At 28.0% G+C, this 14,876-nt stretch overlaps 1 protein-coding gene across 1 annotated transcript; it reads left to right on the top strand.

Annotated features, from left to right (window-relative positions):
- Nucleotides 1–8,801: 8,801 nt before the first annotated feature.
- Nucleotides 8,802–13,741, top strand: LOC109805975 (uncharacterized). The gene is made up of 4 exons (XM_020368293.3): nucleotides 8,802–9,283; nucleotides 10,608–11,229; nucleotides 11,968–12,250; nucleotides 13,454–13,741. The coding sequence occupies exons 1-4, from the start codon at nucleotides 9,172–9,174 to the stop codon at nucleotides 13,502–13,504; spliced, it is 1,068 nt and encodes a 355-aa protein (XP_020223882.1). The 5' UTR covers nucleotides 8,802–9,171; the 3' UTR covers nucleotides 13,505–13,741.
- The last annotated feature ends 1,135 nt before the right edge of the window (nucleotides 13,742–14,876 follow it).

The following is a 14,876-nucleotide window of genomic DNA, read 5'->3' as shown; positions in this document are numbered from 1 at the left end:
TATGTCACATGAGTCTATATTATTATTTTGATTTTTAATTGGATCAAGTGTGTTGGTGTTGTTAGGATGAATGAACCTTGAATTTGTATATGTGTTGATGTTTATTATGGATGTATGTTGTGTTAGAATTGTCTTTATATGTCTTGTATGTGTTATACATGAATAAGATAAATTCTCACTTTTATATATATTTTATCTTAAAAGTTCAAATATTATTCTTAGGCATATGGTCTAATTTAATTTAATATTTTTAACCTCTTATCTTTTTAATATATAATTTAATATTTATTTTAGGCTTAATTGTGTTTTTAATTTTTCAAATATTACACTTATGCAATTTTAGTCCTTAAAATTTTAATTGAACAATTTTAGTCTTACAAGGATTGCAATTATACGATTTTAATCACTTAATTTTTAATTAAGCAATTTTAGTTCTTCAACTATTGCAATTGTGTGCTTTTAATCTCTCCCATTAAAAGTCTAATAATTTTAAAATTGTGTAATATATATATATATATATGTTTTAAAATTGTTCATTTTTTCACTTATTCAAGTTAACATATATTGAATTTTTATTAATCTATCAAATGGTATATATTTATTGTTACTAAATAATAAAATATATAGATATTATTAATATTATAATATTATTGATAAATTAGTTTCCATAATATTTTTACTATATTTATAGATAAATCAATACTTTCAAAAAATATAAATTTATGTTTATTAATATATTTTTATAAATATAAATATATTAGATAAGAGATATATATTAGAAGAAAGTTAATTAAAAATGTATTAATGAAAATTAATTTTATAAAAATTATTAAATTTTTAATGAAAGAGACTAAAATTGTAAAGTTATAATACTTGAGCGAGTAAAATTGCTCGATTAAAATTTGGGAGAGTAAAATTGTACAATTGCAATATATGTGAGACTAAAATTTCTCAATTAAAATTTTGTGGCTAAAATCACAAATGTCATAATAAAGAGATCAAAAACACATTTAAGTTTTTATTATGATACCAAATTATTTTGGCTTAAATTCAGTTTTTGTCCCTTAAGTATCACAATTGTATGATTTTAGTCTCTCAATTTTAAATGAACAATTTCAATTAAGCAGTTTTAGCCTCTTCAGTATTATAATCGTGCAATTTTAGTCTCTAACAAAACAAATTAACTAATGGGTAACATGATATATTAATATTTTTAGTTATCTTTCTTCTAATATATTTACCTTATCTAATATATTTATATTTTGTAACAGTATGTTAATGTACACTAATTTTTATTTATGAAATTATTAATTTATTTTTATTATATTAATAATATTATTGATATTAATTTATCAATAATAGTATATACTAATAATATATAATTAATTAATTATTTAATAATAATAAATATATCACATATGATGCATGAATGAAAATTATAACGGATAGAAGTCATCTACAATTTAGAAAAAATTGTTACAAGTGTAGTTCAATCTCCTATCATTCATTTTTATGTTATTTTATTTTTCTATTTTTTTTTCTAAATAAATTATATATCAATAGTTAAGATTCATGCGATTCAATTTTGAACAGCAGAAGATCCTAATCCAATTATAACATATATAGTTTTAAAATGTGAAGTATTGTATAATTTTAAAATTATATGTATATATATTGTAATTTAAAATTATTATATTTTAAATGAAAGATACTAAAATTATATAATTATGATATTTGAAGGGATAACATTATTCAACTAAAACTTAAAAGATTAAAATCGTAAAATTATAATAATTGATGAACTAAATTTGCTCAATTAAACTTTTGGAAACCAAAATCATACAATTGTAAACACAATTAAACCTACAATTATTTATTAGAAATTTAAAATTAATTATTTATTACAAATTTTAATAATATTATTAATAATAAAATATTTATCTATACTATTAATAAAGAAAATTAGCTCAATTTGTATACGCATCTTTCTGACAATTTTGTTCCTATAAAACCTATACTATAAATAAAAAATGAAAAGGATTACCTCAATTTGTGTACACATCATTTTGACAATCTTGTCCCTATAAAAATAAAAATATAAACAAAAATAAAAGTAAAAAAACTCTGTTATTAAATAAAGAAAATCTTTAAACGTACCAATATTAAAAAAATCCCTAAAAATATCAACGCACAACATAATAAATAATAATGTATAGAGGTGCACAGGGCTAAGTGTTGGCTCCTCCCCTCTATAACTTATTTCTAATTTTTTTATAATAAATAAAATATGTTAATATCACGCATTAAGTTTTTCTTTTAATAACATAATAATAATAATAATTTTCACATTTTAATTATCATTAATTAATTATTTTAATAATATTTTTTACATTTTCTAAACTATTATGACTTATATCCTCATTATAGGATTTTTAATTTTGACCCTTAATTCAACAAGTAAAATCTTAGGTTAAATTGAACATTGTTCAATTTTGTAACCACTAAGTGGATAATGGTACTTGATCTAAGGATTTTTAGCAAGTCATTAACTTCTTGTTCGATAATCTTGGAATGTCATCCCCTATCTACTATTTTAAGTATAAAAAGTACTCTAGGAAAGCTTGTGCAATATAACTTAAGCCTACATATTTTGGGTTTTCATGTGATTTTTTTAAATAAATTTTGTAATTTTTTCTTGCAAAAATTTATGCAAATATTGCTATAATTTTGAAAAAAAAATGATTATTTCCCTAGTTTTTATTCACTTTTTTTTTAAAGAAACAACTTAACAAATTTGTTTTTCTTTTTAAAAAAGACAACTTAACATGTATTGCATATTTTTTACAAAATAATTTATAGATGCATTTTCTATTATTTTTAAAAAGTACAAAGAGTGTTATTAATAAAGTAAAATAAAATATTTAATATTATAAAAACATGATATTGAGAAAATAATTAATAGCTATACCTATATCTATATTTATGCTTATATATAAAGAGGATTCCTTGTTTTGGTGTATACATTATTATTTACAATTTTAATCTTTAAAAACTACACAATAATAATTAACAAAATTATATAAGTTTTTTTTATATATAATTTCTTAATAAGTGTTCATTATCTCCACTAACATAGGTATTCAAAGAAAGACACAAAGGATTTCTTTGAATAACACGAGTCTTAATCCTAAAACTCTAAAATCACTAAGGTCGACCTAGTGGTAGGGGTTGAGATAGTATACACAAGGTCTTAGATTTTAACCCTAGTATTATCATTATAATTTTGACGGATCGAAAAAAAGGAAAAAAGAAAGACCTAAAGTCTTCTTTTGAATAATATGGGTATTCACTATCCTGAATTTAGTAGTGTTAAGATAAGATTAAGATTTTTTATCAGTGCTAAAAATAAATATGTTTAATAGAAAATTAAGATTTAATGAAAAGAAGAAAAGTGAAGACAAATGAAGAATTTGCATCTGTAAGTCTTTGTGCTTTTTGATTTCTTTGAAGTATTTACGTTTTGTGATTCTACAACTCCTAGTGCCAATGAAAATTGTCATATGTCAAAAGGTGAAAATAGATTGTTGGAAATTTCACAATTTAATAAGAAAAATATTACAATTTAGATGCACATTTCTTATAATTATAACAAATTGAACTTGAATTTGAATCTCTGTAACATCCCAAATTTTCAGAAAATCAAAATAAAATAAATTATTTTTAATAAAAATTATATTATAAGCTTAATAAATTAATTAATTTAGTTTATAAAATAAATAATGTTTTATTGATTGAATAAAATAAGAAGGGAGTGATAAAAGGGAGGAAGGTTTGGGTTGAACTTTGGAACCAAGTTGAAGACTTTTAAAAATATAAATAAAAATAAAGGAGATAGGTTTTCCTTATGCATTTTTTGAAACCCCAAGAGAGAGGAACCTAGAAGAGGCCATTGAAACAAGTGCATAGTAGCAATTGAGGCAACAGGAAGCACTCAATGCTATGAAATCATCACTTGAGGCAAGGAGAAAGTGAGATTGTCACATTTATGGGTATATATGAGGGATAAGTGTTGTGACTCCCTAAGCCTCATAGGTTTTTGTATGAATCCCTGTGAATTTTTATGTATGATCTTGGTATGGAATTGTTGAGGTAAGATGGCTATGGTTATGGTTTTGTGATTAATGTATTAGTGTACATAATTGTCTTGTATTTTGATGGCTAGGATTGTATACATAATTTGGAAATTTAGTGTGATTTGTTTTAGTTCAAAAAAAATTATTGGAGTTTGAGGTTTAATTTTGGTGTGATTATACGAGTATCGGATAATTTTATGATTTGATGCAAAATAGAAAAGAAGAAGGTGATAACCATATGCGAATCAGTCGAGCCTGATGCAATTTTGTGGCTTTGGACTAATAAGTACGATCATGCTTAAAGGAAGCAAGCCTATGTAGGAATATGTAGGAGGTACCATGGGCATATTTAAGGAACCATGCCTATGCATGGAAAAAGTTGAGATGACGATAATTCATTCTAATTAATATCTTTTTTCAACTACTTACTTTCTCCCCTTGATGTTAGTAAAATAAATTCATTAAAATGGCATTCGATAAATTGAGTCGTAAATAAATCTCTAGTTGAAGGCTCAAGATATTTTATTATAGATGGACATTTATATGCAACATATATTTCCAAACTTCTTTGAGAACCCATCTTAATTCTTTGAGGCGGGGTAATTGGAACATATTCAATACACCCAAAGATTCTTAAATGAGAAATATTAGGTTGCTCACCAAAAACCAACTGTAAATGGGAAAATTTGTGATAGCTTATTGGTTTGATGGGAATTAATACTACAATATGCAAGATTGCATGCCCCAAGTTGATATTGAAAGTTTTGATCTCATGAGTAACGGTCTTATAATCAATTTTAAATGTTTAATGAATGATTTTACAAGTCCATTTTGTGTATGAACATGTGCTACTAGAATCTCAATATCAATTCTAATAGACATACAATACCCATTAAAAGCATGAGGTGTGAATTCACCAATATTATGAAGACGAATTTTCTTAATTGGATAGTCAAAAAACTAAGCTCTTAATTTAATTAGTTGAGCTAAAAATCGTGTGATAATAAACAAACATGTGATCATCGTGTTGATGCATTAATTTAAACCATAAAATATCTAAATTGTTCACATGGTGGGTGTATTAATCTGCAAATATTATCCTGTATTCGTCTAAAAACAAGACAAATTTATTCCCAATTTTTGCTAGTGCGAGTCTAATTATTAACTTCCCTTGGGAACAAATGGTACATGATATAATATTATATTGAAGAATCTTTTTCGCTCATCAATAAGTGTCTCTATGAATTTTCAATTATTTTTTGCATCATGATAGACTTAGGACCCAACTAATCATACCAAACGACAAATTTATTTTGACTTGTAAACTTCTAGTTTACGATAGTATGTATTTAAATTGTATTAACATATGTGCAATGCAAACCATAGAAAAAAGCAAATAATTTTTCTATTACTTGTTTCTTGTACAAGTAAAGTTTCATGATATAATGATATTATACATTTCTTTCATTATTTGTTTCGATTTGATACCTATTTAAACAAATATCCATGAACTTCATGACATTAATGCTAGTGTCAATATTCATTCTTCATAAAAAATTTAAAAAACCAATATAAATAAGAAATATAAGAATATTTTAAATGATAACAATCTAACTAGTCAAATATGTATTAATTAAGAATAAAACCTTATAGCCCAACAACATTAAAACATAATAAATACCCAATATTGAACTAAATATAAATTCTAATAACAAGAAAGAAAAAAAAAGATTATTTCTAGACACTCTCATAACTAATAAGATTGATAAACTTTTTTTGTTTGAATTAGCAAAGAAATCAATAATATCTAAGTGAGTAGCCATCCATATGACCATAATCCAAATCATCATCTTCATAAGAAAAATGTGCCTCTCTCTTTTTCCTCTTCTTTTTAAGTGATTCTTGTTAAAGTTCAACAATATGCTTTGGTTGCGACAGGTATACGACTAGTGACCCTTTCCACTACAATAATAACATATATATTCCTCGTGCTTGTAATCGTGTCCACCCATTCCTTATTTTTTCATTATTTTTCCACTTTTGGTGTGAAAAAGTATTCTTCTCCTCACAACCATGACCATGACTTCCTTCATGACCTCGACCACGACTACTTCCATGACCATGACCACGAACACACCCACTAGTTCGTCTATCCTATGTCTTCTAGGAATGGAGCAAAACTAATTGGATGAGCCTTATGATTTTTCAATAAAATTTCATTATTTTGTTTAGCTATAAGGAGACAAGAAATTAATTTAGAATATTTCTTAAACCTTTTCTCGATATTGCTATTGTTGGAACAAATTATCTTGCTCTTTTATAAGTTTTTTACTACCAAAAAACTTGATTCTCCCAAAGGCTTGTTATGATTGGATGCATTTACGTTTACAAGATTTCAAATTTGTGAGTGAATATAATTAAGCAATATTTAGAATTATTTCTAAATTGAAATTGTGTGGAGTAAAAAATTATTGATGGACATATAATTCACAATCATAGTGCCTTGTAGGTTGTAACACCAACGAAATAAAGACTGTAACACCCCTCAAATATGACATCTTAATGGCTCCACTCCACGACACTCTATACGATGATACTTCACACAATTCCTTATTGGTCAGAACCTTTAACTGATCAAAACCCTTCATGGATAGCCTTTTTTGAGATGCTCATCCGCCTCTAAGATCAACGACCCCACAAACCAATATAAGACTTTTCAACATGTTTTGTCCCTACTTGCATGCTTTTTTGGGAAACTTTTTAGAAAGTCACTCATCCTTAAATTGCTCTAAGTTAGGCACGCTTAACTGTGAAGTTCTTATGTGACGAGCTGTCAAAAAGTAGAAGCATGTTGTTTATATAGGTAGTACAAATTAATTCTTTTAAGTCATCCTTAATTGTCCAATCTTTGGATTCCTCTTATTCTGATGTATTTGGGTTGTTACAAGCCTAGTAGCTTCTGCCTGGTTCGTCCCAAAACCACACCGTATAAGGAGAGAGAATCTACTTTGATACCATTTGCAACACCCCTCAGATTTGATATCTTAGCGGCTCCACTTCATGATACTTCACATGATGACACTTCACACAACTCCTTGTTGGTTAGAACCCTCCATGGATAGTACTTTCTAAGATGCTTGTTTGCCTCTAAGATTAACGACTGACCCCATAAATCAACATATGACTTTTTAATGTATTTTGTCGTCCCCTGCATGCTTTTTAGGAAATTTTCTAGAAGTTCACCCATCTTAAATTGATCAAAGTCAAACACATTTAACTTTGAAGTTCTTATGTAATGAGCTATCAAAAAGTGTACATATCTTTTTTGATATAGGTAGTATAAATTAATTCCTTTAAGATATCCTTAACTATACAATCTCATACTTATATAATTTTTGGATCCCTCTCATTCTAATGTATTCAGGCTGTTACAAAGACTATATAACACATTATAAAAGGAAAGATAATAACAAAGAGAGCAAAGTAGAGAATATGAGAGAGAAGAATCTAACTAATGTATTATTTCTCCAAAAAAATTAGCCTATTTATAGATAAACAATTACATAAGAAGGAAATAATACATAACAAAATTATAAATGGTAATAATGTTTATTGAATATGAACATCTACTAATTAACCCATTAAGTATTATTTGTTACATAATTTAATATGTATAATGACATGAGCATACCTTCAAAAACATGAGAAAAAGATTGGAGGCTATATTGGATTTAGTAGTATTAATATTAAGATATGAAATGTTTGAATTTGTTATGTATAAGGACATGATTATACATATAAAATAGTGAGAAGGAAAAATTGGGACTATCCTGGATTTAGTAGTATTAATATTAAGATAGAAAATGTTTGAATTTAATATGTATAATGAGATGATTATACCTATAAAAGAATGATAATTTTTTTTTGGAGATTATCTTAGATTTAGTAATATTAAGATAAGATTAAGATAAATTTTTTGAATTTAATATATATAATGATGTGATTATACCTATAAAATCGAGATAGAAAAATTAGAGATTATCCTAAATTTAATAATATTAAGATATATGTAACTTAAAAAGATTAAATACTGTATAATTTTAAAATAATATTATATATACATATTATAATTTTATAATTATTAGATTTTAAATGAGAGACTAAAATTTGACAATTGCTATATTTGAGAAATCAAAATTATTTAATTAGAGAGACTAAAATTATACAATTATAATATTTGATAGATTAAATTTACTTAATTAAAACTTTAGAGACATTCCAATACTTGATGGAAAAAAATGTCATTAAGTATATAATTTATTTATTATAAGCTTTAATGATAAAAAGATATAATACTATTTATAATAAAACTGCTCTTTCATGAACACATCCTTTTAACAAACTTATTCTTATAACTATCTCTATAAAAAAATCGAAACAGAAAAAAAAAAAAAAGACCCAAAAACTCTTATTAAAAAAAAACTTTAAATACACCTTGATAAAAAGATATAATAATATATAATACACTAAGATGGGTATTTTAAGTAAATTATCATAGTGAAGAAAGTCCAATTAATTAAAGTTAGAAAATAATTTTGGTGGCATGTTAAAATTCCTGGTCTCTTGAGGCTTGAAACATATTTTACTTTCCTTTTTGCATACACACAACACAAGCGAACCCTAGTAATGGAGAAGTTGGAGTGTGACTTTCTATGTGGCCTTTAGACATCTAAGATTTGATTAACTATCCATCCATCCATCCATCCATCTATCCCTATATATTCTCCTCAGTTTCCTTTTCAGACTTCTCTTTCTCTCCTAATTGGTGGAGAGAGAAACGGAGAGAGGTTCAGCAAATAACCAAGAACAGACTCTCTTTACCTCTCTCTCTCTCTCTCTCTCCTATGTCAGGCCACACATCTTCTTCCTCTTCTTCTTCCTTTTGACCCATCTCAGAAGGAACCTCAACAAAAATTTTTTAAAAAAAGAGGTAGAAGTTTCTGGAAGCCGCCATTTTTTTTGTGTTGTAATTCTAACCATGGATTCCTCGTCTGTGTCAAACGGCGTCGTTTCCGGGTTCAAAGATAAGGAGTCAATGGTTGACCCTTTCTTGGTTGAGGCTCTTCAGAACCCTCGTCACCGTGTCACCAGTCAGTGCTCTCTCTTTCTGTCTGTTAAATCTTAATTTCGTGTCGTATGCCAGTTTTTATGTCGTTTCTGAGTTTGTGCTTTTGGGGGTTTTGTTTGTTTTGATGCTCTGGTTAATGGGTATGCTGCAAGATTTTAGCTTGAGGTGGTTTTTTTTTATTTTTATTTTTATTTTTTTTTATTTTTAAATTTGGGGTTTTATTGATATGAGCCAAGTTTTTGTTTTTAATTTATTATTGGGGTTGTGGATAGGTTATGTTATGCTAGATCTGGGATGCTTCTGGTAAGTACCTATCTAATTGTGATGATTATAGAAAATAAAAATCTGAATGCGAAGTTCAATTTTGTGGAGTTGGTTTGGGAATGAGAAATTTGGACACCATTACTAGGGCTGTTGAATTGTACCCATTTATGTTACTGAAATTTGGTGTGTGATGAAGCATGATAGCATAATTCCATCCGTCTAATAGATCCCACCAAATAGTATAAGCTATAAGGTTTGATTGTTGCTGTAATATGGTCCTAAGTTCATTGCAGGTAACTTCACTTTCCTAAAGATAGGATCATTAGAATGTATGTAGGTCATATATGTGTGCCTCCATGTAAATTTGATGGAGTAATTGGGGGTGATAAGAGAGGCATCTTGAATTCTGAAGTTAACAAATTCGGTTTTAGTGTAGCATCTATATAGTTTGAGATTTTATGAAGATTGCACCCTCCGTGGACCAATTAATAATAACTCACTTCTCCATTCCAAATATTATCTAGAAATAGGATTTAGGCGACATGCTGCTGGAATAGGTTGTAGTCATCCGGTGTGTATTGTTTTAGATTGCAAAGGCGTTATAATAACTTTCATTTATACATGATAATTGAGGACATGTAGAGAAGTCTTAAGCCTAGAAAATTGTTGTATAAAATGGAAAGAGCCACAATTTTGATAAATAATGTGCCTTTTGGTTTTCGTAAGTGTCCATGGTATTTGTGGTCATGTAGATTGTGTCTAAAAGGTTGTGTCAAAAGGAACTGAACCTGAGAATAAGTTGTTTACCTTGTATTTGTATGCATGTATGTAACATATTTTGCTTGGTATAGGGCTGTTGAATTAGGATATAGGAGCATTATTATAGGAGATGAAGCAGTTTTTCTTTGATAATGTGGTTGTCAACATTCATTTGACATGAGTCACATGACTGTAATTTCCCCTACTAATATATCTTTTCTAGCTATATTTTTGGGTTATTTGTTTTAAGTTTTCCTCCGTTTTGTTATTTTATATATGACATTTTTCTTTTTCATTATCTACTTTTTGTTCCTCTACTATAGTTTTGCGGATGGAGCTAGATATCCAGAGGTTCCTGAATAATGCAGATCAGCAGCACTTTGAGTTTCCACATTTCCCTTCTTCATATCTCAGACTGGCTGCTCATCGTGTTGCTCAACACTATGGTATGCAAACAGTGGTTCAGGATAATGGCTTAGATAGCCAGGGAACCAGAATTATGGTAAGAAAGATAGCGGAAAGCAGGTATCCTGTGGTCCGCTTATCTGAAATACCTGCTAAACAGTTGGAAAAAGATAAGCCTGAGCTGATAAAAATTGCCATAAGGCCTAGGCCTAATAAAACCAGTTTAAATGAAGCCAATGAAGCTGGAAAGAAAGGAAATCCTCTTAGAAGTGTGGAAGAGAGGAAGGAGGAATATGATCGGGCCCGAGCACGCATTTTTAGTAGCTCTAGAAGTTGTGATTCAGATGATACTCTCTCCCAGGCTTCAACAGATGAGAAAAATTTTCTTATAAGCAAGGATGAGAAAGAAACTAGCAAGACTGCTGTGGTTGATTCAGAAAAATGCACTAGTGATAGGGACATTAATTCTACTCGTGTTGCCATCTTCAGAGACAGGGAGAAGGATCGCAGTGATCCAGATTATGATCGTAGCTATGGAAGGTTTGTTCTATCACTGTACTATGTTATTTGTTTGAGAGTTATCTTGGCAATGAATGCTGAAATGGCATACAGATGGTTGTTTGGCCTTTTTGCTGTGATGTGCATACTCAAAAATAAAACCTGTCTTGCATTAATGCATCTGTGTCAACAGTGACACCGTGACCACTAAGTTTTTTAAACATTTTATTATAATAGTGGATAAAAAGTCCATTATTAAGGTGACAGAGGTAGTACTTGTTAGTATATGATATAGTTATCGATAGTGCATGATAGCAGCATTATTGCATTGCAGCTGGCTTGTATATGAAACCTGTATTGCATGTGTCATGATTGAAGTTGCAATAGTCTGCAGCTGTTGTGGCTGCCATGTTGAAATGAGGATAAAACTCCCTTTATGCCCACTTGTTAACAATTTTTTTGAGGTTATTTTCATGTTTTTACCCCCTCCCCTCCCTTTTTTAATATCATTTTAAACAGTGTTTTAATCTTATTCATGCAACATGCACTGCTTTCTCACCTGTTTCAAGTTTCAACACAAAGTACTGACACCCAGTGCTCACCAGCATTGTTTCCAGGCAAGCCTTGGCATGCCCACTTCTTTGTTTTGCACATACACTTGTGATGTTTATAGATATCATCAGTTTTTTTCCCTTATTTGGTGGCTGATTTGTTTTAATTGAGTTTTAAATTTTATTCTGAAGAGTTTATTTATCAGATTGTATCACATTATTAATGCAGGTATGTTAGGAGTTTTCCAACTTCTTCCCCTAACTTGATGCCTTTTAATTTGCAACAAGTTCAACCTCCATTTGTGCAGTACGACACTGCTTTTAATCAGTTGAGTCAGATGTCACAAAGTCAAGCTTCACTTGGCTATGGACCTCCTTCAAGCCCTATGATGAATCCTTTTGGTGTCACGGCATTGAATCAGGCATCTTGTGATGCCGCTTACATACAATGGCCAAGCGCTGCAATGATGTATGCACATTCATATGACCAATTTAGACATGCTGTTTTCCAGGTAATCACCAGTTAATAATTTTGATATGCTGTTGAATGTGATGAGTGGTTTTCTGTTCCTATTATTTGAACATCAAAAAATTAGTACCACATTTGACATTGTATGATTCTCTCTCTCTCTCTCAAATTGTTATCCTTTTATATACATGCATCTCAATAATATGCCCCAAAATTGACTGGGACAACAGGAAGTCTTATTTTGGTGTTCACAACATTCTTCAGTGGCTTTCATATTTTAGCCTTAAAATACCAGGGCATGCTAGAAAAAATCTTTAATTTTCTTATCAATTTTAGGTTTTGTGGATTAATATTACATATGAAATTGAAAACCTCATTTTCCATCTCCGGATTGTTACTTTTCAGGGGTTCCTTCTTTCAGCTTTCATGCGTGTTTAATGTCTTGTGGCTCTTTCCTTTGCATTTTTTCAATTTCCTTGTTACATACTGCTCATAGAATTGTATTGATTGGCTGATTTTATTTATAAAACTACTACGAATTGAATTGCGTTGGGGGAGAGGGTGGATCGAAATGGCTGTACATTCATATTGTAGTTGTAGTGTTTTTTTGATACATATTTTGACTATTGTCAAGCAAGGCTAATAAATTTGGACTTATTTGGATAAACTTCTCTAGTAACACTTCTAAGAGGAAAAAAAATATGAGAGAAAAAATGAAATAAGTTTTTTCATAAGTTAAAACTAGTTGATGGGTGTGTTTGTTTAAAATTTTTTTCCTCTAAAACACTTTTTAATAAAATAAGTACTTGTTATTTTTATTTTTATGTGTTTGTCTAAACTTTTGTATTTCTTTTTTTTAAATAAGTAGTTTTCTGCCTTTTTCTTTAAGAAGCAACTCTTATCTGCTTTTGAAAGAATTTATTTTTTTAAAACCACTTGTTTATAAACACTTATTTTTAAGTTTAAAAAAGCAGACTCATATATAATCTTATTTGTAATTTTTTGGAGAAGCTATATGATAGAGTTTTTACAAATTAATTTATGCATAAACCAATTTTAGTATATGAACAAGTTTATTTTATTTTCCCTTATTTTTTCTTTTTAAAAGTGCTTTTGAAGAAGTTTATTTGAACGAGTTCTGTTCCGATGCGAGGATTAAAATATATTGTTTCCTTTAGATGTTTGTAGAATATAGTTTATCTATCTTTTATCATGTATGTTACCTATATTTTTTGCTGCTTTGCAGGCTCCATTTGGCCAACGCCCATTGAGCTTTGATTATTCACAGAATTACTAGATGACTTTTAGGGGACAGTTTTCCATATGGCTGCAGTTGTTATTTTAGCTGTTAAAGTTTCCATAGTTAGACACAACTTTTCTATTCTATTTTAGACCCATGTTTCCTATTTTGGTTTCTCAGTTTTGATGGTGGTAGTAAGCATTTGGTGTTTGGTACTTCTAGTGAAATTTTTATATACTCTTGTCAATACTGGATTAAAGAATATGAAGCGTTATATGTGGTTACATTGTTTAATGTTTGGGAAGCTCAACTTCATTTTCTCACAAGTTTATGCAAGCCATACCTTAAATTCTATTTTAAATGCGTGGATCCACATTATGCACTTAGATTTGTATTTGGATGATGAGTTTTAAATTTAAAATTTGAATTATTTTGATTGATCATTAAATATTTTGTTTCAATAAATTAATTTAAATTTTAAACTTTTGGTTTGGATAGGACAATTAAAATTCTACAACATGTAAACTTGATTTATAAATGTGTATTGACATTTTTATATTAAATATCATGAAACTAAATTAGTCAAGTTTTTAAATATTTATTAATTTTAAAAACTTATTGCTATTTTTTTTTTTAAGTTAACATGCATATAGAGGAGAGAGAAATAGGAAAATAGAAGAAAGTGAAAGAAAAATAAAAGTTAAAATAGCAAGGGATGGGAGAAAGAGAGGAGAGGGCGAGAAAAATGAAATACAGATTTAGAAGAAAAAAAAAGACAAATTTTAAGGTGGAAGACCTGTGAGAAAGATGTTCTCCAACGTTCCATAGTTATTTTAAAGGGATAACCTTGATGATTATTTAAATGATATATATATATATATATATATATATATATATATATATATTTTAATCATTTTAAATTTTTAAAAATCATTCATCTTCCTTACACTTTCCTTAGAATAATAATATCATAAGTTAAAGTAAGAAAAGAAAGGAAAATAAAATTTAATTTATATATTATCAATTATATGTATCTATCCTCATTTTTGAATTATGTCCAATGCTATATTTTTTTATGAAATTTTTATTATTTTTTAATTTTAGAAATAATTTTTCATTGTTATTTTAAATTATTTTTTGAAGTCGGCATATTTTATAATTTGAGAGTTAAAATTGAGTAAGACTTAAGTTTTATTTAATTATTAGCACTTTTATTAATTTGTTATTTTTAAATAATATATAAATAATGTTATTTTATATAAAAGAAAATACGTGTGATTTAAATAAAAAAAAATAGTGTTTATTAAAAAATTAGAAGAAAAAGTTAGTGTTTATTAAAAAATTAGAAGACAGATGTATGTTATTTAAAAAGACTTTAAAGGAGATCCTTGTAATTTTTCTTATTTTTAAATGAGTGATTTTGATTTTT

This window comes from Cajanus cajan, chromosome 7 (assembly GCF_000230855.2).
Source record: "Cajanus cajan strain Asha chromosome 7, NIPB_CcT2T_4, whole genome shotgun sequence".
NCBI lineage: Eukaryota > Viridiplantae > Streptophyta > Magnoliopsida > Fabales > Fabaceae > Cajanus > Cajanus cajan.
This window is presented reverse-complemented; position numbering and strand designations above follow the sequence as displayed.